Raw genomic sequence first — 23,859 nt, 5'->3', positions numbered from 1 at the left:
AATTTTCAGGTATCCAATATATTGTTATTAATTATAGTCACTATGCTATACATAAATTTAAGTTTAAATAAAAGCTAAAACAAAAAAATCAGTTTTTCAGTTACACTAATCTGTTTTAAGCACTCAGTAACCACACGTGGTAGTGGCTATATGTTACACAGTGCAGATTTAGACAAATTTCCATCATTGCAGAAAGCTCTGGTGCTCAGCAGCACTGGCCTAAAGCATAGGCCTGGAGGCACTACGAGGAGGTGTTTCTTCTTGCAGCCATATAGGAGATGACGTAATAATTTGCAGGGCCGTGGGGTAAGCTCTGTTTTCCTTGTCAGGGTCGGCCCAGTGTTGGTGTAGCTAGATCTTTACTGTGCCTGTTGGGGTAAATACTGCAAAAACATGGCTGCCAAATTGCTCTGCTTAATAAAGGGTGAGGAGTTTGAAGTGAGCAATGAGGAAGCTCATGTATGAGAGGAGCCAGGGAGCATGGGCTTCCTACAGAGGAAACGGGGGGAGTGCCACTCCCAACGCTGTGGCAAAAAAACAGAGGGACCCTGGGGAAAACGGTCATGTTGGATAGGAACTTTTTAGCAGAAACTCAAAAAGTATGTAATATGACTACTGCTGTTATTTCTTTTCTTTTCTTTTTTTTTTTTTTTTGAGACAGAGTTGCCCAGGCTGGAGTTCAGTGGCATGATCTCGGCTCACTACAACCTCTGTCTCCTGGGTTCAAGCGATTCTCCTGCCTCAGCCTCCCGAGTAACTGGGACTACAGGTGCCCGCAACCACGCCCGGCTAATTTTTGTCTTTTTAGTAGAGACGGGGTTTCACCATGTTGTCCAGGCTGGTCTCAAACACCTGACCTCAAGTGATCCACCTGCCTTGGCCTCCCAAAGTGCTGGGATTACAGGTGTGAGTCTACTGTTATTTTAAAACTGCAGCAAAGACCCCAGAATCATCAAATGCTCCGTGCATCAGGCTTTTGCATGGAAACCAAAGAAGTGGCTGAGTAGAAAACAGGAGTCGAGTGGCATGGGCAGGAGGCCTGTTGCCATTCACAGAGTGATATTCATGTTGCATGGGGGCCAGCTTGGCCTTGTGCCAGGCAATGGGGATGTGACAGTGGCTCAGGCAGACCCTCTCCCACTCACCGTGCAAATCACGCAAGCGAGAGTGTGTACACATGGAGAGACACTGGGTGCTCCAGGAACATGAGAGAGAGCTGCTCTTGAGGAGAAGGGGTCTAGAAAGCTTCCAGGAGAAGGCATGTCTCTGTTGGGCTGTGAGGGTGACACAGAAGCCACGAGATGAAGTGTGGCATGGGATAAAAGGGGCAGCCAGGCAGGGGAAGGCATGGGCACAGGTCGGGAGTCCTCCGAGTCTTCCATGGCTCCCCCTCTAGGCCCTGTGGTGCTGGTGAACAGCACGGCTGCCTTGGCTCTCATGGGGCTCCCTGAGTGCTGTTCTCCTCGCTGGAGCAGCCCCCTTCACATCAAGCCCCTTTGGGGAAATGTGGAGGGAGGGCTCCCATTCCCATCAGAAGGCGCTGTGGACATTGGAAGGCCCTGGCTGACCCGCAGCCTGCTCACCTGAGCTCTGTCAGCTTCTTCGCCATGGGCCAGGGCTTGCTCCGCATGGTGGCAATGAGCTTCTTTTTTTCTTCCACCTGCTCCAGGATCCGGGCCAGTTCCTCCTCGGACAGGGACTCCCCACCAGAGGCACTGGAGGCCAAGGAGGATGATCTGGAGGCAGAGCCAGGGCAGAGGCAGAGGGAAGTTGGAAAGGAGGTGGTGTCCTCAGGTGCTGTGGAATGAGGAGGGGCCCATGCAAGATGGCACCCCTGCCCCCTGCTCAGAAGCCATTAGTGACTCCCATTGCCTGGCAGCGGAGGCCAAAATTCTACCCTGTAGCCCAAGGCCCTGGAGGGCTGCCTCCCCATCCTCCATTTCTCTGAGTCCTCCCACAAACCACATGCCAGCTGAGTGCTCCCCAACAGAAATAGGACACAAGCCACTTACTGTAATGCAAATTTTCTAGTAGCCACGTTGAAGTGGTAAAAAGCAATGGATTAAAGCAATTTTAATAATACAGTTTATTTAATCAAATATATTAAAAACTGGAATTTAACCTGTAATCAACATAAAATTATTAGAGATATTTCAGTCCTTTAAAAAATACTGTCTTCAAAGGTCGGTATTCATTTTGTACTCATACTGCAAGGCTATTCAGATGATAAACTTTCATCAGATATATTTAATTTGTATTTATATTTCATAAGTTTATAGGTGAAAAAAGTAGATTTTCCCAAATTGTTTTAGACATACTTAAAAGATTCCCAATAACTGAATCAAGTAGCAGGATATGGTTTTCCTTTGATATTTGTATCTGCATTGACAACAGTAGTTTGTCTTTTTGTAGAACTGTTTTGGCTTCAAAGTCAAATCAAATCAGTTTCAAAACTACATCTGTCCAAATTAAGTAAATTCACCAACTCTTATGTCAACTCAGTGGCATTAACATTGAGTTACAATTAAATGAGAAATTCAGTTGCTCAGTCACACTGGCCACATTTCAAGTGCTCAGCAGCCACATGCAGCTAGTGGCTGTCATATTGGACAGCAGGGCTGTGGAGAATTTCCAGCTGGGGACCTCCCCATCTCCCAGATAATACTATGTGCTCAGTTGTCACAAAATCCAAGTGTCTGTGTGTGCTCCCTACAGCCTCCAGCCTATTCTGACTCCATTTTTTTTTTTTGAGACAGAGTCTTGCTCTGTTGCCCAGGCTGGAGTGCAGTGGCACAATCTCGGCTCACTGCAAGCTCCATCTCCTGGGTTCACGCCATTCTCCCACCTTAGCCTCCGGAGTAGCTGGCACTACAGGCACCCGCCACCACGCCCGGCTAATTTTTTGTATTTTTAGTAGAGATGGGGTTTCACCGTGTTAGCCAGGATGATCTCGATCTCCTGACCTCGTGATCCACCCACCTTGGCCTCCCAAAGTGCTGGGATTACAGGCGTGAGCCACCACACCCGGCCTCTGACTCCTTTAGTGATAAAAAATAGTGACTCTCAGCTGAGTGAGACAGCGCCCAATCGGGTAGGTAAAGGAAAGGACTAAGGAAGGGTTATGGCTGGGCAGCCTGAGTGTGTTTCATAAATGGTAGTATTAGGGTGTGGGCTTGGGTTACTGCAGGTTTTAGAGACAGGTTTGCAGCAGCCTCTGGGTGTTTTAGCTTCTGATTAACTCCTGGGGAGCAAAGAAGAAGTTTTAGGATGCCCTTGAAGGTTGAAAAGCCTAGAACACAGAGATATTTTTTTTTGCCATACTTCATGCACACCCAATTGATGATATCTGCCTTTGAGTCTCTGCGTGGGGTGTTCCCACAGTTTGGGGTGTTGGACATTCAGTCATTGCTTATTTAGATTCCACCTGTTATTCAAAGCCTCACTGGGATGTTCACCTTCTCCATGGAGGAACCCTGATGGCCCAGCACCCCGGGAATTCAGCGCTCCATCAAGTCCTGTCTTGCATGCATATTGCTTTCTGCCTTGTCTTAGGATTACCAATGCCTATGTGTTATCTCCTCTGCCACACTGTCAGTATCTAGGCAACAGGAACTGAATGTTTTCATCTCTCTAATGCCCTGGCATGGCCCTCAGTTGAAAATGACATAAATGAGTCTGTGGCCCATTGGGATGGTACAGGCTGCCTCTAAAGTTCAGGGCACCCAGGGCCCATCAATGGTGCATTCGCGTTATTTTTAAATGGCCAAGGGCACGATGCACCCTTTACCTCTTTAGTTCATGTCTGGGAGCAACCAGACAGTAGACAAAGGCTCTAACCAAGCCAGGATGGTTGGCATGGCGACAGGAAAAAATCAGTGGCCTTGTTTAAGAGCCTCTCTGTAAAGGTGGAGAGGAAGATGGAGCACCCAACTGAGGCTGTGGGCAAAAAGGATTTGCTACAAACCACCGGGAAAGAACATCAACTCTTCACCATAATCCTAATATTCCCAACTGTTGCAAAAGAATTCCTATTCTATCACAAAGAATTCTTAAAACAATATGAGCAACGAATAAGGCATCTGTTATCCTCAATGATTGAAAAAGGGAGGCAAAGAGAGAGACACCTATTAAAATTGATAACAAAAACATGAACCCCAAATCTTCACTTTCTGATGCCATAAGCTGGCCCTGTCCACTAACCCACACGTGCTAGTTGGTGCTAATGGTAATGGAACAAAGGAGGCAAAACAAATAAAACCTCCAAGCTCCAGAATTTCAGAGCTGGTGGCATCCCTGAAGGTCTCCTAGACCAGCGCCACATTTCCAGAATAGGAAACTGGCCCAGATCCGGAAGCCGGAAAGAGGTGTGCTTAAGCCCTCAGATGGTTCCTGAATCCAACTTTGTTCATGTCTCTCAGCTCCTCCTCTTCAAGAGCTGGGGTGAGTCACCAGCTGAAATTCAGGGGACGCGGGATCTTGTCCCACCCTGCTGCCCTGTCACCTCCGCTTCACCGGTGCGCCATGAGACGCTGGAGTGGAGAGCCCGTGGCCACTCCCCCTGCGCGGACCCGCGATCTTCACCCCGGTTCTGGGATAAAGAACCCACCGCAGAGTGGGGCAGTGGTGAGGGCTGGGAGACACGGAAGCCAGAGCGAGGGCACGGGCTGCCTCTCACCAGGGAGGGGGACATGGGTCCCTCATGGGGGAAGGAGAAGGGCCGCGAAGGAGCGGGAGCGCGCGGAGCCAATGCCCAGAATCAGAGCCGCAACACACCTGGGTTTCTTCTGCCGCTTCGACTTCTCCTTCCTGGGAATCTCCTTTTCCTTCTTTGGGGCTGCCGTCTGCTCCTTGAAGGAAGCCCTCTCGTCCCGCTTTCTCCTCCCCTCGCAGGCTGCCTTGCCCCGCTCCTGCTCCCCCAGCTCTTCTCTGTGTCTCCTGCGCCCTGTTTGCTTCCTCCGGGGAGACCCCGGGCTTGGGCTGCCCCCGGCGCGCTCCTTCTGGCTTCGCTGAGCTCCGCGCCGGCCTGGGGTCCCCTCGGCTTTGAGAGCCCGCTTGCTTGAGGATCTCCTTCCCAGCCTGTCACCTGCAGGGGCGGGAAAATGGACAGTTCTGGTTCCAACGGCCTCAGGCCCAGGAAAATGTCCCCGGCCGTGAGAAATCAAACGTCCAAGATGATTCCAAGAGCTTGTGAGCTCTGCGGGGCTCAGAACAGGACACCCCAAAATATGGCACCTTGGCATGTTGAGTATTTTAAGCTGAAGGAAACTAAGAAAACTGCAGAAGCAGGAAGGTCACTCTCTGGCCTTCTCCCTCCCGTCTCCCTTGAAGACCTCCTGTGACAGGTGTCCTGCCCTATACCCAAGGAGAGGAAAGTCACACAGAGAGGCCAAGAGGAATCGGAGCACACAGGCCTTGCTACGTCCCCCTGGTTGATTACCATGACATCATACCCTTTTGTCCTCCAATCATGCTTCTGCACAACTGTCCATAAAAATACAGTTTTCCCTGTATATTTGGGTCTTCGTTTCTGAAGGCTCTTGTGTTCCCTAAAACTTACATTAAATAAAATTGGATGCGTTTATCTTGTTAATCTGTCTTTTGTTATTGGGGTCTCATCCACAAACCTTGCAATGGCTAAGGAAAGAAATCTCTTCTCCCTCTAGGTCCAAAGGCCACCTATTCTGAAAGCTTCTGGTCTGGGTGAGAATGACTGCCTTGGTGGGGGCACACTTTCATCAGTTTTACCTCCAGGAGCCCTACCAAATTTTCACTGTGAGGTCAGGAGTTGGAGACCAGACGGGCCAAGGTGGTGAAACTCCATCTGTACTAAAAATACAAAAATTAGCTGGGCGTGGTGGTGCATGTCTGTAATTCCAGCTACTTGGAAGGCTAAGGCAAGAGAATCGCTCGAACCCGGGAGGTGGAGGTTGCAGTGAGCTGAGATCACACCAGTGCACTCCAGCCTAAGCGACAAGAGCGAGACTCCATCTGAAGAAAACAAAATAAAATAAAAATAACTGATTAATATGTTAACAGTTCTAATGGATAAAATGGACAACATGCAAGAACAGATGAGTAATGTAATCAAAGAGATTGAAACTCTAAGAAACAATAAAAAAGAAATGGTAAAAACCAAAAACACTACAATAGAAGTAAAGAACACCTTTGATGGGCTCATTAGTAGACTGGTCACAGTCAAGGAAAGAGTCAGTGGGCGGAGGATATGTCAATAGAAACTTCCCAAACTGAACGCAAAAAGAAAAGAAATTTCAGAGATGGAACAAAATATCCCCAAACTGTGGGACAATTTCAAAAGGAGTAACATATGTGTAATGGGAATGCCAGAAGGCAAAGAGAGAAAGGAATAGAAGAAATATTTGAATTAATAATTGCTAAGAATTTTCTAATATTAATGACAAACACCAAACCACACATCGAGAAAGCCCAGAGAACATCAAGCAGGATAAATGCCAAAAATCTCCACCTAGGCATATCGTATTCACACTGCAGAAAACCAAAGACAAAGATAAAATCTTGAAAAAAGCTGGAGGAAAAAACTCACCTTACCTGTTGGTATAAAGATAAGAATTACACTAGATTTTGCTCCAGAAACTGTGCAAGTAAGAGAGTAGAGTGATATATTTAAAGTGCTGAAGGAAAAAAAAAAAAAGGACAGAATTCTGTATCCATCAAAAGTATCCTTCAAAAGTGAGGAAGATAGACTTTCTCAGACAAACAAAAGCGGAGATAATTTGTTGTCAGTAGACCTGCCTTGCAAAAAAAGTTTTATTTTATTTTCATTTAGAAACAGGGACTCTGTTGCCTAGGCTGGAGTGCAGTGGTGCCATCATAGCTCACTATAACCTTGCACTGCTGGGCTCAAGTGATCCTCCTGCCTCAGCCTCCCAGCTAATTAAAAAACAATTTTTTTAAAAGATGGAGTATCACTGTCTTGCCCAGGCTGATCTCAAACTCCTGGCCTCAAGAGATTCTCCTGCCTTAGGCTACCAAAGTGCTGGGATTATAGGCATGAGCCACCCTGTCCAGCCCCTCAAAATGTTAAAGGAGGTTCTTCAGAGGGAAGGAAAACGACATAGGTCAGAAACTTGGATTTACATAAAGGAAGAGCATTCAAGAAGGAATAAATAAAGAAAAAATAGGCCAAACCTGGTGGTTCACGCCTGTAATCCCAGCACTTTGGGAGGCTGAGGTGGGTGGATCATGAAGTCAGGAGTTCGAGACCAGCCTGGCCAACATGGTGAAACCCCATCTCTATTAAAAATACAAAAATTAGCCAGGCATGATGGCACGTGCCTGTAATCCCAGCTACTGGGAAGGCTGAGGCAGGAGAATCGCTTGAAGCCAGGAGGTGGAGGTTGCAGTGAGACGAGATCACACCACTGCACTCCAGCCTGGGTGACAGAGCAAGGCTCCGTCTCAAAAAATAAATAAATAAATAAATAAAAAATAAAATCCTTCTTTTTAAATTCCTAACTGACCTAAAAGATAAGGGTTTGTTTAGGATAACAATAGCAACAATATGTTGGATAATCATAGCTTATGGATAAGCTAAATGAATTACAGCAATGTCAAAGAGATGGGAGGGAGACGTTGGGAATACCCTTTTATAAAGTACCTGCGCTACCCATGAAGAGATATAGTGTTATTTAAAAGTGGACTTGAATTAGTTAGAAATGCAAATTCTAGAACAAACCTTTTTTAAAAAGTACAAAGGAAGCAAAATTAATATGCTAACAAAGGAGATAAACTGGAATCATATTAAATGCTCAGTCAAAACCGCAGAAGGCAGAAAAAGAGTGGAAGATAAAAATAGGAACAAAGAACAAGGACATCAAAGAGAAACCAGCAACAAATATGGTAAACATTAACCCAACTATATCAATAATCATTTTATGTATAAATAATCTCAGTACACCAACTAAAGAAAGAGATTGTCAGAGAATGGATCAAAAACCAAGACCCAAGTATATGCTGTCTATAAGAATCCCACTTTAAATATAAACAGACTTATAGATTAAAAGTAAAGGGCAGAGAAAGATAATCGTGTTAACCCTGATTATATATAAAAAAAAAGCTTGAGCAATTGTATTAATTTCAGACAAAGCAGATTTCAGAGCAAGTAAAATTATCCGGGATAAAGAAGGGCAAGACCAGGTGTGGTGGCTCATGCCTGTAATCCCAGCACTTTGGGAAGCAGAGGCAGACAGATTGCTTGAGCCCAGGAGTTTAAGACCGAAAAATAAACAATAAAAAGAAGGCGCATTACAGAAGGGTCAATTCTCCAAGAAGATGTAACAATACTTGAAGTGTATGCACCTAACAACAGAATGCCAAAATACATGAGGCAAAAACATAATAGAACTGCAAGGAGAAAGGCTGGGCTTGGTGGCTCATGCCTGTAATCCCAGCACTTTGGGAGGCTGAGGTGGGTGGATCACCTGAGGTCAGGTGTTCGAGACCAGCGTGGCCAACATGGTGAAACCCCATCTCTACTAAAAATACAAAAATTGGCTGGGCATCGTGGCGCATGCCTGTAATCTCAGCTACTTTGGAGGCTGAGGCAGGAGAATGGCTTGAACCCAGGAGAGGGAGGTTGTAGTGAGGAGACATGGCACCATTGCACTCCAGCCTGGGCGACAGAGTGAGACTCCATCTCAAAAAACAAAACAAAAACAAAAAAAACTGCAAGGAGAAATAGACCAATTCACTACTGTAGTTGGAGACTTTAATATTCCTCTATCAACCACTGACAGAGCCAGCAGGCAGAAAATAGTAAGGACAATAGTTGAACTGAATAGCACTATTAATCAATTGGCTTAAATTAATATGTATAGGCTATATCATCCAACAACAACAGATCCTTCTCAAGCTCATATGGAACATTCACCAAAATAGACCATATGCTGGACCATAAAACACACCTTAACAAATTTAAGACAATAGATATCATACAATATACTCTCTCAGATCATAATGGAATGAGACTAGAAATCTCTAACAGAAAGATAGCTGGAAAATACCAAAATATTTGGAGATAAAACAGCCCACTTCTAAATAACACATAGGTTAAAGAAGCCTCAAGAGAATGCAAAAATATTTTGGACCACATTTAAATGAAAATACAACTGGTCCAAATTTATGGGATGCAGCAAAAGCAGTGCTTAGAAAGAAACTCATAGCATTGAATGTATCTGTTAGAAAAGAAGATCTAAAATCAATAAGCCAAGCTTCTACTGTAGAAAACTAAAAAAGAACAAATTAAATCCAAAGTAAGCAGAATAAAAGGAATAATAAAAATTAGAGCAGAAATCAATGAAATTGAACACAAGAAAACGATGGAGAGAAGCATGAACTCATAGAGAGGTTCTTTGAAAAGATTGATAATATTGACGACCCTCTAGCCAGGCTAACCAAGAACAAAGGTGAGAAAACATACATTATTTATCGATTTATTTTTGAGACAGGGTGTTGCTCCGTTGCCCAAGCTGGAGACATAAATTATTAATATCAGAAATAAAAGAGGGATCGTCACCATTTATCTCAAGGACATTAAAAAGATAATAAAGGAGGCTGGGCACGTTGGCTCATGCTGTAATCCCAGCACTTTGGGAGGCTGAGGCAGATGGATCACCTGAGGTCAGGAGTTCGAGACCAGCCTGGCCAACATGGTGAAACCCCCATCTCCACTAAAAATACAAAAAAATTAGCCGGGTATGGTGGCGGGTGCCTGTAATCCCAGCTACTCGGGAGGCTGAGGCAGGAGAATCACTTGAACCCAGGAGGCGGAGGTTGCAGTGAGCTGAGATGGTGCCATTGTACTCCAGCCTGGGCAACAAGAGCAAAGCTCCGTCTCAAAAAACAAAACAAAACAAAAGGATAATAAAGGAGTATTGCAGACAACTTGATGCCTGTAAATTTGCTGGCCCAGATGAACTCGACAAATTCCTGGAAAAACACAATCTACCAAAACTCACACAAAGCGAAATAAGTAATCTGAATAGGCCTATATTTATTAAAGAAATTGTCTCGGCAATTAATAACCTTTTAAATAGAAAACACCAGGCCTGGATGATTTCACTGGTGATTTTGTCAAATGTTTAAAGAAGAAATAATACAATTTCTTTAGCATTTCTTCCAGAAAATAGAAGCAGACGGAACACTTCCTAACTCATTTCATGATGCCAGCATTCCTCTAGCACAAAAACCAGACAAAAACATCACACAAAACAGACCTGTATCTTTTATAAACATAGATACAAAAATCCTTAATAAAATAGAAAATCGAATTCAAGAACATATAAAAAGAGTTGTATACCAAGGCCCAGTGGGATTTAGTCCAGGTATGCAAGACTGGCTCAACATTAGAAAATCAATTGATGTAATCCATCTTATCAACAGCTAATGAAAAACAATCACAGGATCATATCAATAGATACAGAGAAAACATTAAAAAAATACAACACCCATTCATGATTAAAAAAGTTCTCAGCAAACTAGAAATAGAGGGGATAATTCCTCAACCTGATGAAGAATTGCTACAAAACCCCTACAACTAACATCATACTTAGTGGTGAGAAACTAGATACTTTCCCTTCAAGACTGGGAACAAGACAAGGATGTCTCCTGTCACCTGTTCAGCACTGTGTTGGAAGTCCTAGATAATGCAGTAAGACAATAAAAGGATATTAACAGTAGACTAAATGGGAACAAAAAAAGAAAACTGTCTTTGTTCACAGATAGTATAATTGTCTATGTAGAAAATCTCAAAGAATTGACAAAAACAAAACAAAATAAACCACAAGAACCTCCTAGAACCAATAAGCCATTTTGTAACAATGATGCAGGATGCAAGGTTAGTATGCAAAAGTCAATTACTCCTATACACCAGCAATGAACAACTGAAATTTAAAGTTAAAATCACAACTCCATTTATATTAGAACCAAAAAAATGAAATACTTGGCAGGTCACGGTGGCTCATGCCTATAATCCCAGCACTTTGGGAGGTCAAGGTAGGTGGATCAGTTGAGGTCCGGAGTTCCAGACCAGCCTGGCCAACATGGTGAAACCCCGTCTCTACTAAAAATACAAAAATTAGCTGGGCATGGTGGCACGAGTCTGTATGCCCAGCTACGTCAGAGGCTGAAGTGGGAAGATCCCTTGAACTCGTGAGGTGGACATTGCAGTGAGCCGAGATTGTGCCACTGCACTCCAGCATGGGTGACAGAACTCTGTCTCAAAAACAAACAAACAAATAAACGAAACTTATATATAAATCTAACAAAATATGTGTAAGAGCTATATGAAGAAGACTACAAAATTCTGATGAAAGAACTCAAAGAACTCAAAGACTTAAATAAATGAATGTTCCTTGGAACAAACATGGAACATTCAACATTATTAAAATGTAAGTTCTTCCCAGCTTTGTCTATAGAGTTAATGCGATCTCAATCAAAATCCCAGCAAATTATTCTGTGGATATTGATAAACTGATTCTAAAGTATTTGTTTGTTTGTTTAGAGACAGGGTCTCATTCTGTTGCTCAGGCTGGAGTGCAATGGCACGAATATAGCTCACTGCAGCCTTGAACTCCTGGTCTCAAGCAATCCTCCCACCTCAGCCTCCCAAGTAGGGGGGACTACAGGCACACACTAACCATGCCCAGCTAATTTTATAAAATTTTTTTTTTTTTTGTAGAGTCTCTCTATTGCCTGAGTTGTTCTCAAAGCCCTGGGATCAAACAATCTTCCCAGTTTGGCTTCCCAAAGTGCTGGGATTATAGGCGTGAGCTACTGCACCCAGCCCTGATTCTAAAGTTTATACGGAAAGGCAAAAGACCCAGAATATCCAGCACAATCCACATCAAGACTCTAAAGCTCTACTTCATACACATCAACACTATAAAGGTACAGTAATCAAGATGGTGTGATACTGGTGAAAGAGAATTAGATCAATGGGATGGAATAGGGAGCTCAGAAATAGACCCACACAAATATAGCCAACCTTTGACAATGGAGAAAGGAGAGTTTTTTTCAACAAATTGTGCTGGAACAACTGGGCACCCATAGGCCAAAACCAAAAATCTAGATACAGACCTTATGCCTTTCACAAAAATTAACTCCAAATGGATCATAAACCTAAATGTAAAACACAAAGCTATAAAACTGTAAAAGATAACAAAGGAGAAAATTGCAATGACCTTCAATTTAGCAATGACTTTTAAAATACCACAGCATAAATGAAAACAAAAATAAAAACAAAGAATAAAATACAATACCAAAAGCATGATCCATTAAAGAGAAAAATTGATGTTTTAATTCATTAAAACTAAAAACTTCTGCTCTGCAAAAGACACTGTGAAGAGAATTAAAAAAAAAAACCCACAAACTAGTAGAAAATATTTGCAAAACATGTATCTGACAAAGGACGTGTATCCAAAATACACACATGAAAACTCAAGAATAAGAAAACAAACAATTAAAAAATGGAAAAAAGATCTGAGCAGACATCTCACCAAAGAAAGTATACAGATGGTAAATAGGCATATGAAAAGATGCTCAACATGGTATGTCATTAGGGAACTGTGAATTAAAACACCAATGAAATACTATTACATGCTTATTGGCAACACAAAATGCTATAAAAAAATGTAGAACAACAGGAATGCTCATTTATTGCTAGTGAGGATGCAAAATGGTACAGCTACTTTGGAAAACAGAATGGCAGTTTCTTACAAAACTAAACATAGATTGACCATAAAATCCAGCATTTGCACTCCGAGGTGTTAACCCAAATGAGTTGAAAATTTATGTCCCAAAACAAAAGCCTGCACACAAATATTTACGGCCACCTTATTCATAATTATCAAAACTTGGAAGCAACTAAGATGTCCTTCAATAGGTGAATGCGTAAACAAACTGCGGTAATAAATACAATGGAATATTACTCAGTGATGAAATGAACTTTCAAGCGATGAAAAGACATGAGGGAAACTTAAATGCATATTTCTAAGTGAAAGAAGGCAATATGAAAAGGTTATATGCTGTATGATTGTAACTATACAGCATTCTGGAGAAACAGACACTCTAGAGACAGCGGAAAAAATGATCAGTGGTTGCTGAGGGTTCAGTGGGAGGGAGAGAGGGTTGAATAGGTGGGCCACAGGACATTTGGGGGCATATTATTCTGTGTCATACTGTGATGATGGATACATGATATATTATGCATTTGTCAAAACCTATGGAATCTATAAAGAGTGACCTCTAGTGTAAAATATGCACTTTAGTTAATAATGTATCCGTATTGGCCCATCAGTTGTAACAAATGCAGCACACCCAATGCGACATGCTAGGAGAAACATTGGGTGAGGGGAGGAAAGAAGGTTATACGTGGAAACTCTATGTAAGTTTTTTATTTTAATTTTTATTTTTTTGAGACAGGGTCTTGTTCTGTCGCCCAGGTTGGAGTGCAGTGGCACAATCTCAGCACACTACAGCCTCTGCCTCCCACGCTCAAGTGATCCTCCCTCCTCAGCCTGCCGAGTGGCTGGAACTATAGGCATGCATCACTGCATGGAGCTAATTTTTTTTTTTTTTTTTTTGAGACAGAGTCTGGCTCTGTTGCCCAGGCTGGAGTGCAGTCTGGTGTGATCTCGGCTCACTGCATCCTCCGCTTCCAGGGTTCAAGTGATTCTCTTGCCTCAGCCACCTGAGTAGCTGGGATTATAGGTGCGCACCACTATGCCCAACTAATTTTTGTATTTTTAGTAGAGACGGGGTTTTACCGTGTTGGCCAGGCTGGTCTCCAACTCCTGACCTCAGGTGACCTGCACAACTCGTCCTCCCAAAGTGTTGGAATTACAGGCGTGAGCCACTGCACACAGCCAAAACTCTGTAATTTCGGCAAAATTTTTCTCTAATCCTAAAACTGCTCTAAAAAAATGAAGTCTGTTTTTAAAAAATGAAATGATTGCTGAATGAGATGCTCTGAGGAAACTCTCAAGGAGAAGTTTTTCTGAAGATAAAGGAGTCGCAAACTTCAGAAGGATAGGAAAAATATTTTTCCTATTTGGCTGGAGTGCAGTGGCGTGCTCTCGGCTCACTGCAACATCTGCCCCCCAAATTCAAGGGATTCTTCTGCCTCAGCCTCTTGAGTAGCTGGGATCCTACAGGCACGCGCCACCATGCCTGGCTAATTTTTGTATTTTCAGTAGAGACAGGGTTTCACCGTGTTGGCCAGGCTGGTCTCAAACTCCTGACCTCAAGTGATCCGCCCGCCTTGGCCTCCCAAAGTGCTGGGATTACAGACGTGAGCAACCATGCCTGGCTGGAAAAACATTTTTTTAAAAAGTCAAAAAATCATCAACAACAACAACGATGACAACAAAATAAAAGAGCTCATTTAATTGGCTGAATTAAGATATTAAGTGCTTAGGCTGGGCACGGTGGCTCGTGCCTATAATCCCAGCACTTTGGGAGGCTGAGGAGGGAGAATAATTTGAACCTAGGAATTCAGGACCATCCTGGGCAACATAGGGAGATCCTGGCTGTACAAAAAAACTAAAAATTTAGCCAGGATAGTGGTAAGTGCCGATAGTACTAGCTACTTGGGAGGCTGAGAGAGTGGGATTACCCAAGTGAGCTTCGATGGCACCAGTGCACTCCAGCCTGGGTAACAGAGCAAGACCCTGTTTCTAAACAAATACAAAACCAAAAAACCAAAAAACACAAATAAATTTTAAAAATCCCAGAAATTAGGTAAAAATTTGGCAAATGAACTAATTTATTATGTTTAATTTCATAAAAACAGCTATGCCTTCTTTGGTTTTTCAGCATTAAGTAAAAGACTAGCTTACATTTTTATTCTACGTGAGTATGTTGTTTCTAGACTTATATAGGTTCCTTGATCAAATATATTAGCATTACTTCTATTTGATGTTGAAGTTTACAAAATACCTAAATTTGTGCTTAACTAAAATGATTCATTACTCTGAACATTTTTGTGAACAGTAATTATATTTTGTAGTATGCAAGCTTGGAAATTAATTCCCAAGATTTTTAGGTATTATAAAGCCTTGAACTGGTATTGAGTTTATGGATATTGATTAGATGCCTAACTAATTTATTTATTTATTTATTTTTTTTTTGAGATGGAGTTTCGCTCTTGTTTCCCAGGCTGGAGTGCAATGGTGCTATCTTGGCTCACTGCAACCTCCGCCTCCTGGGTTCAAGCAATTCTCCTGCCTCAGCCTCCCGAGTAGCTGGGATTACAGGCACACTCCACCACACCCAGCTAATTTTCTATTTTTAGTAGAGATGGGGTTTCTCCATATTGGTCAGCCTCGTCTCGAACCCCCGATCTCGGGTGATCCGCCTGCCTTGGCCTCCCAAAGTGCTGGGATTACAGGCATGAGCCACCACACCTGGCCACTAATTTCTAAGTAAGAAAGGATTCTGAAACATTGATTACTAAACATAATTTTATTTACTTTTGCTTCTTTTTTTAAAACATGCCACAGAGAAGTTATATGTTTGGCCTGTTAACACACGTGTTCATATCTGCCCTTTTGAGAAGCTGTGTACAAGATGTGTGTGTTTGTCGAAAGTCGTGTTGTGTACATTCAGGAGCTCTGCTAGTCTAAAATGCTGATGTGTGACAGTTGACAGTTATCCATCCTCCCAGTTTGTTCTGTGAAACAGAAGATCCTTTGGTTAAAAGTTATAATTAAATGATACTCTATTATGATCAGTCTTGATAGAGAGGTACAACTTTGCATGCAAAGTAATAAAACATGTTTTTGTTAAGAAAAAAAGAATAGTTTTGTCCTAAAGTAAAATGCCTAGTTGTTCCAGAATAGTAAAGAGAACAGTGAAGGACAAAACCTGAATGGAAATAGAAAATAGCAGAAAGTTTGCAGAAAAGAAATTTTATTTAAGATAATAAAGGTTCTTCACTTATGAAAGAGTTAAGGTTCTTAGTGGGTGATCACCTTACCTTCTAAGCTTGTTTTTAAATATTTTAAATGTTTTATTGCCACTTTCAAACGAGTAGCCAAATGTTATTCCTGTGTTCAACTCTCCAGACAATTTAGTTTGTTTTTAAGATTGACTCTCAAATCAAGTTAAATACCTTTCAGAATACCTTTTTACCTAAGACTACCTTTGAGATTTCCCAGAGGGCTCCTAGAAGGCCACAGAGACTTGTTCTTTCACCTTATTTAAAATACGGGTGCCAGAAACAATTAGGATTATTTGATACATTGTTGTTAGGGTTTTGGGGGAAGCTTGTCAAATCAGAAGAGATGTTTAGCCTTCTCTAGGTTAACTTGTGTAGGTAAAATGTCCAAACATTTCAGCAATTATGTGTTCTATATCCAAAGATTTGTTAATTCCTCCATTGTCTATGGTCTGTTTCCTTTTGTTAGAGTCCTGGTGGTGCTCTGCCTGATGTTAGACAACAGTAGAATTATCAGTTATAATTCAGTTATCATTTAAAATGTTTATTTGGACACAATGTTTCCTCTTTAATTTGAATCTAGCCTCCTTCAGGCCAGTGCTTTTCTATTGGAGATGAACGTCAGACGTATCTATGGACTTTTATTAAAATATAGATGTTTAGGACCTATTCCATACTTACTGAATCTTTTTACTTGATATTCTTCATATAGTCTTGATATATTTTTCTTATATGTTTGATATTTTCTTGGTATGTCATGTACATTATGTTTTTAGATAATTATATGTTATACTTCAAGATTTTTTCTCTGTAAAAATTATGGTTATCCACCTTTATAAATTAGATATAGTGTACATTATCTATTAAAACATGCTTAATCATTATAGACATTTTGACCAAAGCTTTTAGAATGCCTTCATTGTTTGTTTTGCATGCTATGGAAGCATCCAAATTTTCCATCAGTTTCATTGTCATGAAATGTTTCACTTTTGAAAGTTTTCAGTAATAAGTTACCCTCAACCAGTTTAAGTCTGTGTCACCTACAGATACTATTTGTTTTGCCCCCAAAGCTTCCTTAAACTCTCCAGAGTCTTTGTCTTCAACAAAGAACTATTTTAGAACCCCAGTTGGAAGGACTCTATTAGGTAATGACTAACATGCTGGTGAAACTCTTAAAGAGTTGATCATGTCCTTCAACTCAAGAGACATACACTGTCCTAAAATTACTAGAAAACCATTCCTGTTGGTGACCTCAAGCTAAAGATTCTTAGGAGACCTCCCAAAGCAGACAGCCTCAGATGTAGACAGCTTGTGCCCAAGATCTACAGCTTATGCCCAAGATCTACAGCTTATGCCCAACTCTGCAGGTTACTACTCTATAATCGATATTCCTCTGTTTCCTATTCTTTTACCTGCCTCCTATCCTCTCCCTGACTTAAGGCTACTTTAGTTATGTAAATTATAAGACTTCTATTTTTAATATTTCTGTTTACATCCTTAATCATTCCTTAGTATGAGTTTCGTACCCAGCTACAATTAACCCATGAACTGTCTAGGGTGCACATTTTTCTTCAGGAGCCACCCAGTTTCATTTGGTTCCAGTTCCTTTTAAGAAATCAGTTGGTTTCCTGGGTAACTGGACTCAACCATTGGATGACTTTTTAGATGGCAACTCCACAATAGGTCAGGTGGGGAGAAATCCAAAACCTTCATCACGTCCTGGAAGGGCCCTGCCTCCATAAAACACTACTTGGGGACCTTTTGTGAGAGCTAGTCTTTGTGATCAGACTTTCACTGACAGAATTACAAGCGGATTGGGGAACAAGTGGTATATTTTTGGAGACTGTCTACTTTCAAAGATCTTACAAGTAAGACATTAGTTGTATTTTTTCCTCCCTTTCTTTCTTTTCTTTCTTTCTTTCTTTCATTTCTTTCTTTTTCTTTTCTTTTTCTTTCTTTCTTTTTCTCTTTCTCTTTCTTTCTTTCTTTCTTCCTCTTCCTCTTCTTCTTCTTCTACCTTCTTCCTTCTTCATCTTCGTCTTCTTCATCTTCTTCTTCCTCCTCTTTTTCTTCCTTCTTCTTTCTTCTTCTTCATCTTTTGTTTGCTTTAGATCTACTTAGTGATCTCAAAACTACATAATTAACTGCTTGACACCAAACTATTCATGATGAATGGCACCAACAGTTTACAGCATTATTTGACAATCCCATAGGAGTATTCTGGCCAAAACCAGATGACTGAATGGCCCCCAGTGACAGATACTGGATAAGGAACAGAAGCCTCCTGACTATTACTCACAAACTAGACAGGAACTTGTTACCTTTGTAAACTAAAACCTACTCTCAGAATTGTCTATGATATCATCTATTAATTTGTTCTCTAGGAAAATGAGGTCAGTAGATCGTTTCATTGAAGAAGGAGAAAAACTGGGCCCTGGTTTGAGAACTGAAATCCTAAGTACACTAGGGGTACTCTAGATTTCTTTCTTCTCCCCTCAAGACACTTCTTTTCATACTTTATGTATGTATGCATGCCTTTATGTATGTATGTATTTACTTATTTTTGAGACAGAATCTTGCTCTACCACCCAGAGTGAAGTGTAGTGGAGTCATCATAACTCATTGTAGTCTCAAACTCCTGAGCTCAAGTGATCCTCCCATATCAGCCTCCTGTGTAGTTAGAACTACAGGTGTGTGCCACCATGCATGTCTAATTAAATTTTTTTTTTTTTTTGGTAGAGACAGGGGTCTCATTATATTGCCCAGGCTGCTCTTGAACTCCTGGCCTCAAGTGATCCTCCTACCTCTGCCTCTTGAATAACTAGGACTACAAGTATGCGCCACCATGCCTGGCTAATTTTTAAATTTTTTTGTAGAGATGGAGTCTTACAATGTTGTCCAGACTGGCCTTGAACTCCTGCCCTCATGTGATCTTCCCACCTTGGCCTCCCAAAGTGCTGGGATTACAGGTGTGAACCACTGCACCCAGCCTTCGTTTCATAATTTACAAGAGATCTGAATAGTAGGGTAAATGTAGCATGCTGTGGTTGAGAGAATAGCAGATGATTTAGACAATGCCAGTAAGGCCATAAAACTCCCTTGTCAAGAGGTTTATGAGATTGGGTGGGTGGTGGTCCAGAACAGAACTGCCTTAGGTAGGATATTGATCTCCCAAGGTGGGGAATGTGTGCTGTTTTAGTGGAAGAATGCTGTACTTATATTCCTGCAGACCTCTCTGAAATCTTTGATATTATTAAAAAGATCTAGGAAGTAAACAAAGAAATCAGAAATTGGGTAATTTGATGAGTAACCTCATATTTGGTTACATGGACTCTAGATTCGGGATGAGATCTACTTTCTTGTTTAGTCAGGGCACTCTTAGATCCTGGCTGAGAAGTAGATTACACAAACTCTGATGACAATCCTTCTCTTAGTATTTGTCTGTGTGCCAGCATTCAGATGTGGGATCTTCAGAGTTTTAAATGCTGCTGCACTGCTGCCATCATTCAAATCATCCAGCAAGGGTTATCCACTAAAAAGAACTGGAAAATCTGGCTGGGTGCGTTGGCTCACGCCTGTAATCCCAGCACTTTGGGAAGCCAAGGCAGGCAGATCACTTGAGGTAAGGAGTTCGAGACCAGCCTAGCCAACATGGTGAAACCCCGTCTCTACTAAAAATACAAAAAAAAAAAAAAAAAAAAAAATCAGCTGGGCATGGTGGCGAGCGCCTGTAGTCCCAGCTACTTGGGAGGCTGAGGCATGAGAATCGCTTGAACCCAGGAGGTGGAGGTTGCAGTGAGCCAAGATCATGCCATGCACTTCAGCCTGGGTGACAGAGCGAGACTCTGTCTCAAAAAAAAAAAAAAAAAAAAAAAAAAAAATCTGACATGCAGGTTGAAACAGCTGCCACCAGAAACTGGATGTGAAACAACTGTTAACAGACAATTGACATGAAATGATGACCTCTCAAATACTGGTGAATATCTAGATTGACATACTGATGGCTTTTCCTTCAGCTTGGGCTGAAGAATGACCACAAGGAGAAATTGAGAACTTAAACCATCTTCCCTCATACCGAGTCTGGACACAGAGAGCCCAGCTATACCTTAGTGTCTGTATTAAGATGACTTTGTGCTACGCCTCTGCTTCATGAGCATGTCTTTATTTTTCTAGGCATCTCCTACCCAGGCAAATGTTGATTGTTCATTACAGGATTTTCCCAAAGACCTGTCAATTCTTCAATTTGGGCTCTAAGATTCTTTGAATGCCTCACCTCAAAATCCTGGCCATGCTGTTTATTGTGGACTGTTATGTTGTGATTCTCACCCAGTCTCATTCCAGCTCTCACTTTGAAAGACCTGCCTTCAATCAAATTTCCAATTCTCAATAAGTTCCGGCCTTCCTTCCCCTCTGTAAGATACTGCCAAAGCTTTGCCTGCTATAAGCAATAGATCGGTTTTGTCTTATCAACAGGTTGTGGGGTGTTAGGGAGCCAGCTTTGGACAATAACTTAGATAAATGTGTTTTGTTTTTATTTTATTTTATTTTTGAGACAGAGTCTCACTCTGTCACCCAGGCTGGAGTGCAGTGGTAAGATCTTGGCTCACTGCAGCCTCTACCTCCCAGGTTCAAGCAGTTCTCCTGCCTCAGCCTCCTGAGTAGCTGGGATTACAGGTGTGTGCCACCTTGCCTGACTAATTTTTGTATTTTTAGTAGAGACAGGGTTTCACCATGTTGGCCAGGCTGGTCTCAAACTCCTGACCTCAAGTGATTCACCCACCTTGGCCTCCCAAAGTGCTGGGATTACAGGTGTGTGCCACCACGCCTGGCCTTGTATTTTGTTTTTAAAAAGAAAAACACAAAATACTAAATACTAAGTATATTACTAAATATAATATACTAAGTATAAAATACTAAAAATACAAAAATTAGCCAAGCGTGGTAGTGCTCACCTGTAGTCCCAGCTACTCGGGAGGCTGAGACAGGAGAATTGCTTGAACCCGGGAGGCGGAGGTTGCAGTGAGCCAAGATGTGCCACTGACTCCAGCCTGGGTGACAGAGCGAGACTCTGTCAAAAAAAAAAAAAAAAATTGTGGACTAAAGAGAAAAGACTGTAAAAATACAGAAAGAAAAAGGGAGTGATAAATTATGGCTGGGATGGTTGGAAATGCTTCACAAAGAACTGATGTTTATGAAGGAGACTAGAAGACGCCATCCCAAAATATGCCACTTTGGCATAAAGATTATTTCAAGCTGAAAGCAATGAGATATATGTCGCTCCTCTGCCCTTTTGGACTAAAAGCAGGACATCTATTTCCATTTGGAAGGGGTCTCCCTCTCCTATACTTGGAAGATAACTACTCTAGAGACAACTCTTAGCACCTGAGAAGACTCTTACCTGCTTAACAAACCTTACTGAATAACACTTATTTACCACACGTTTCCTAGTCACCTTCCATAACTTACCCAGAAGCCCCAAAACGCTTTTCCTTTGTCAAGCCTCTTCTCCACACTCTATCACCCTTTAAGATGATATATACCTCTACGATGGTATATAAGCCCCAAATTCTAACCACCTCCTTGGGTCATCTTCTTTGTGAACTCTCATTTGTACATATGTAATTCAATCCTTTTTTCCCCTCTTGTTGATCTGTCTTTTGTCAGTTTGATTCACAGAGCCTGTAGTCACTGAACCTAGGAAGGTAGAGGAAAAAAATTCTCCTCTCCAACATTTACTCTGAATTTTTTTTCAAATAAGAAAAATTTTTAATCAAACATGAGACTAATGGAAAGAACTCACATATCAATATGGGGGAGGACACAAAGACTGTTAAGCAAAACTTATGAACAGGTAAGTTACTAATGGGGAAATGCAACTAGGAAACGGGGGAAAATGCAGTTTTACTAGTTATCAAAGGAAATTTAAAATAAGTCAATAATGGGATTTCCTGTCTTGTTTATAGTATTACGTTTTTAAAATTTTTTATCCAGGACTAATGAGACTTGTTAAAATGCATATTTATTACTGGTCGCAATATAAATTATAATGCAACTCTTTATGCAGTTTGGCAACATGTAACAAGAGCTTTAAAATACTTTCTTTTTTCTTTTCTTTTTCTTCTTTCTTTCTTTTTTTTTTTGGTTTTGAGACAGAGTCTTGCTCTGTCGCCCAGTCTGGAGGGCAGTGGTGCAATCTGGGCTCACTGCAACCTCAACCTCCCAGATTCAAGAGATTCTTGTGCCTCAGCCTCCCGAGCAGCTGGGATTACAGGTGTGTGCCACCACACCTGCCTAATTATTGTATTTTTAGCAGAGAAGGGGTTTTGCCATGTTGGCCAGGCTGGTCTCAAACTCCCGACCTTAATTAATCCGCCCGCCTCGGCCTCCCAAAGTGCTGGGATTACAGGCGTAAACCACCACGCCCAGCCTAAAAATACTTTCTGATCTGTTAATTCCACCTGTAGGAGTCAACCCAAGCCCAAGAATCTTCAATGCAACATTATTTCTATTATAAAAATGAGAAATAACCTAAATATTCAGTAATAGAATAATGCTTAATTAACCCGTGATTTATCTACTATGTGGAATATTTTACAGCTCAATTAAAAATAGTTACCATGAAGTCTTTAATACATACTTAGGGGCTACTCTGAATCTTGAAGGATGAACAGGAGTTTGCCAAGAGAAGAAGTGGGTAGAGAAATGGAGGCGGTGATTGTGGTAGCAAGTTAGGAGGATTCCAGGCAGAGGAAACAGAGGATTGAGGGGCCCCAGCAGAAATGCCAGGGAGTCTGGGGCATAGGCGTCCAAGGCAGAGCTGCGTCCCGGGTGTGTTCTGGTGTGGGAGGCAGGAGGAGAGGGGTACACACCCACAGGGAGCTGGGTTGAAATCTGGAGGGTAAGGGTGTGATAATGGAGCATGTTTGCTGGGGCAAGGTCTGCATCAAAGGGTCACACTAGCAACATGGAAGAAGGTGATGTGGGGAGGGTGACACTGCTCCGCAGCTGCTACAAGGAAGGTCTTGTGAGTATACTGGCTGTGATTGCTTCACTTATTTTAAAGGCAAAAAGAGGCACCAAACATGGGTCTGAAGCCATCATTAATAATCTCCATGTCTTTTTTTTTTTTTTTTTTTTTTGGGAGTCCCTCTCTGCAGCCCAGGCTAGAGTGCAATAGCACCAACTAGGCTCACTGCAACCTCCGCCTCCCAGGTTCAAGCGATTCTCTCACCTCTGCCTCCCAAGTAGCTAGGACTACAGGCATGCACCACTAAGCCTGGCTAATTTTTGTATTTTTAGTAGAGACAGGGTTTCACCATGTTGACCAGGCTAGTCTTGGACTACTGACCTCAAGTGATCTCCCCACCTCGGCCTCCCAAAGTGCTGGGATTACAGTCATGAGCCACTGTGCCCGGCCATGTCCATGTCTTTGAGACTCGGTTTTAAATGCTGAGGTTTCTGCCAGGACTGATGAGATAACTGGCATAGGTGCATTGAAAAGTCTTGCGGCCAGGCATGGAGGCTCACACCTGTAATCCCAGCACTTTGGGAGGCTGAGGCAGGTGGATCACGAGGTATGAGTTTGAGACCAGCCTGGCCAAGATGGTGAAACCTGGTCTCTACTAAAAATACAAAAAATTAGCTGGGCGTGGTGGCAGGCACCTGTAATCCCAGCTACCTGGGAGGCTGAGGCAGGAGAATCACTTGAACTTGGGAGGCAGAGGTTGCAGTGAGCTGAGATCACATCACTGTACTCTAGCCTGGGCAACAGAGCAAGACTCCATCTCAAAAAAAAAAAAGAAAAGAAAAGAATAGTCTTGTGTGCTATTTGCGGGAGTGAGCTAAGAGAACCTGTCCTGTATTTCTCATAGAGCAGGTTTCCTTAG

General features: G+C 42.0%; 2 protein-coding genes across 2 annotated transcripts in view; one reads left to right on the top strand and one right to left on the bottom strand.

The window, feature by feature from the left end:
• The window catches only part of TMC2 (transmembrane channel like 2), a 100,770-nt gene extending 84,057 nt beyond the window's left edge, over positions 1-16,713 (bottom strand). The window contains exons 1-2 of the mRNA XM_034947002.3: positions 4,774-16,713; positions 1,584-1,736 (exon numbers count right to left, since the gene is read on the bottom strand). Of these exons, the coding sequence (XP_034802893.2) occupies positions 1,584-1,736; positions 4,774-5,240 (620 nt within the window). The 5' untranslated portion in view covers positions 5,241-16,713. The remainder of the gene's footprint in view (positions 1-1,583; positions 1,737-4,773) is intronic.
• ZNF343 (zinc finger protein 343) overlaps positions 1-23,859 on the top strand; it is a 127,018-nt gene that overhangs the window by 45,390 nt on the left and 57,769 nt on the right. The window lies entirely within an intron of this gene.

This window comes from Pan paniscus, chromosome 21 (genome assembly GCF_029289425.2).
Source record: "Pan paniscus chromosome 21, NHGRI_mPanPan1-v2.0_pri, whole genome shotgun sequence".
Lineage (NCBI taxonomy): Eukaryota > Metazoa > Chordata > Mammalia > Primates > Hominidae > Pan > Pan paniscus.
This window is presented reverse-complemented; position numbering and strand designations above follow the sequence as displayed.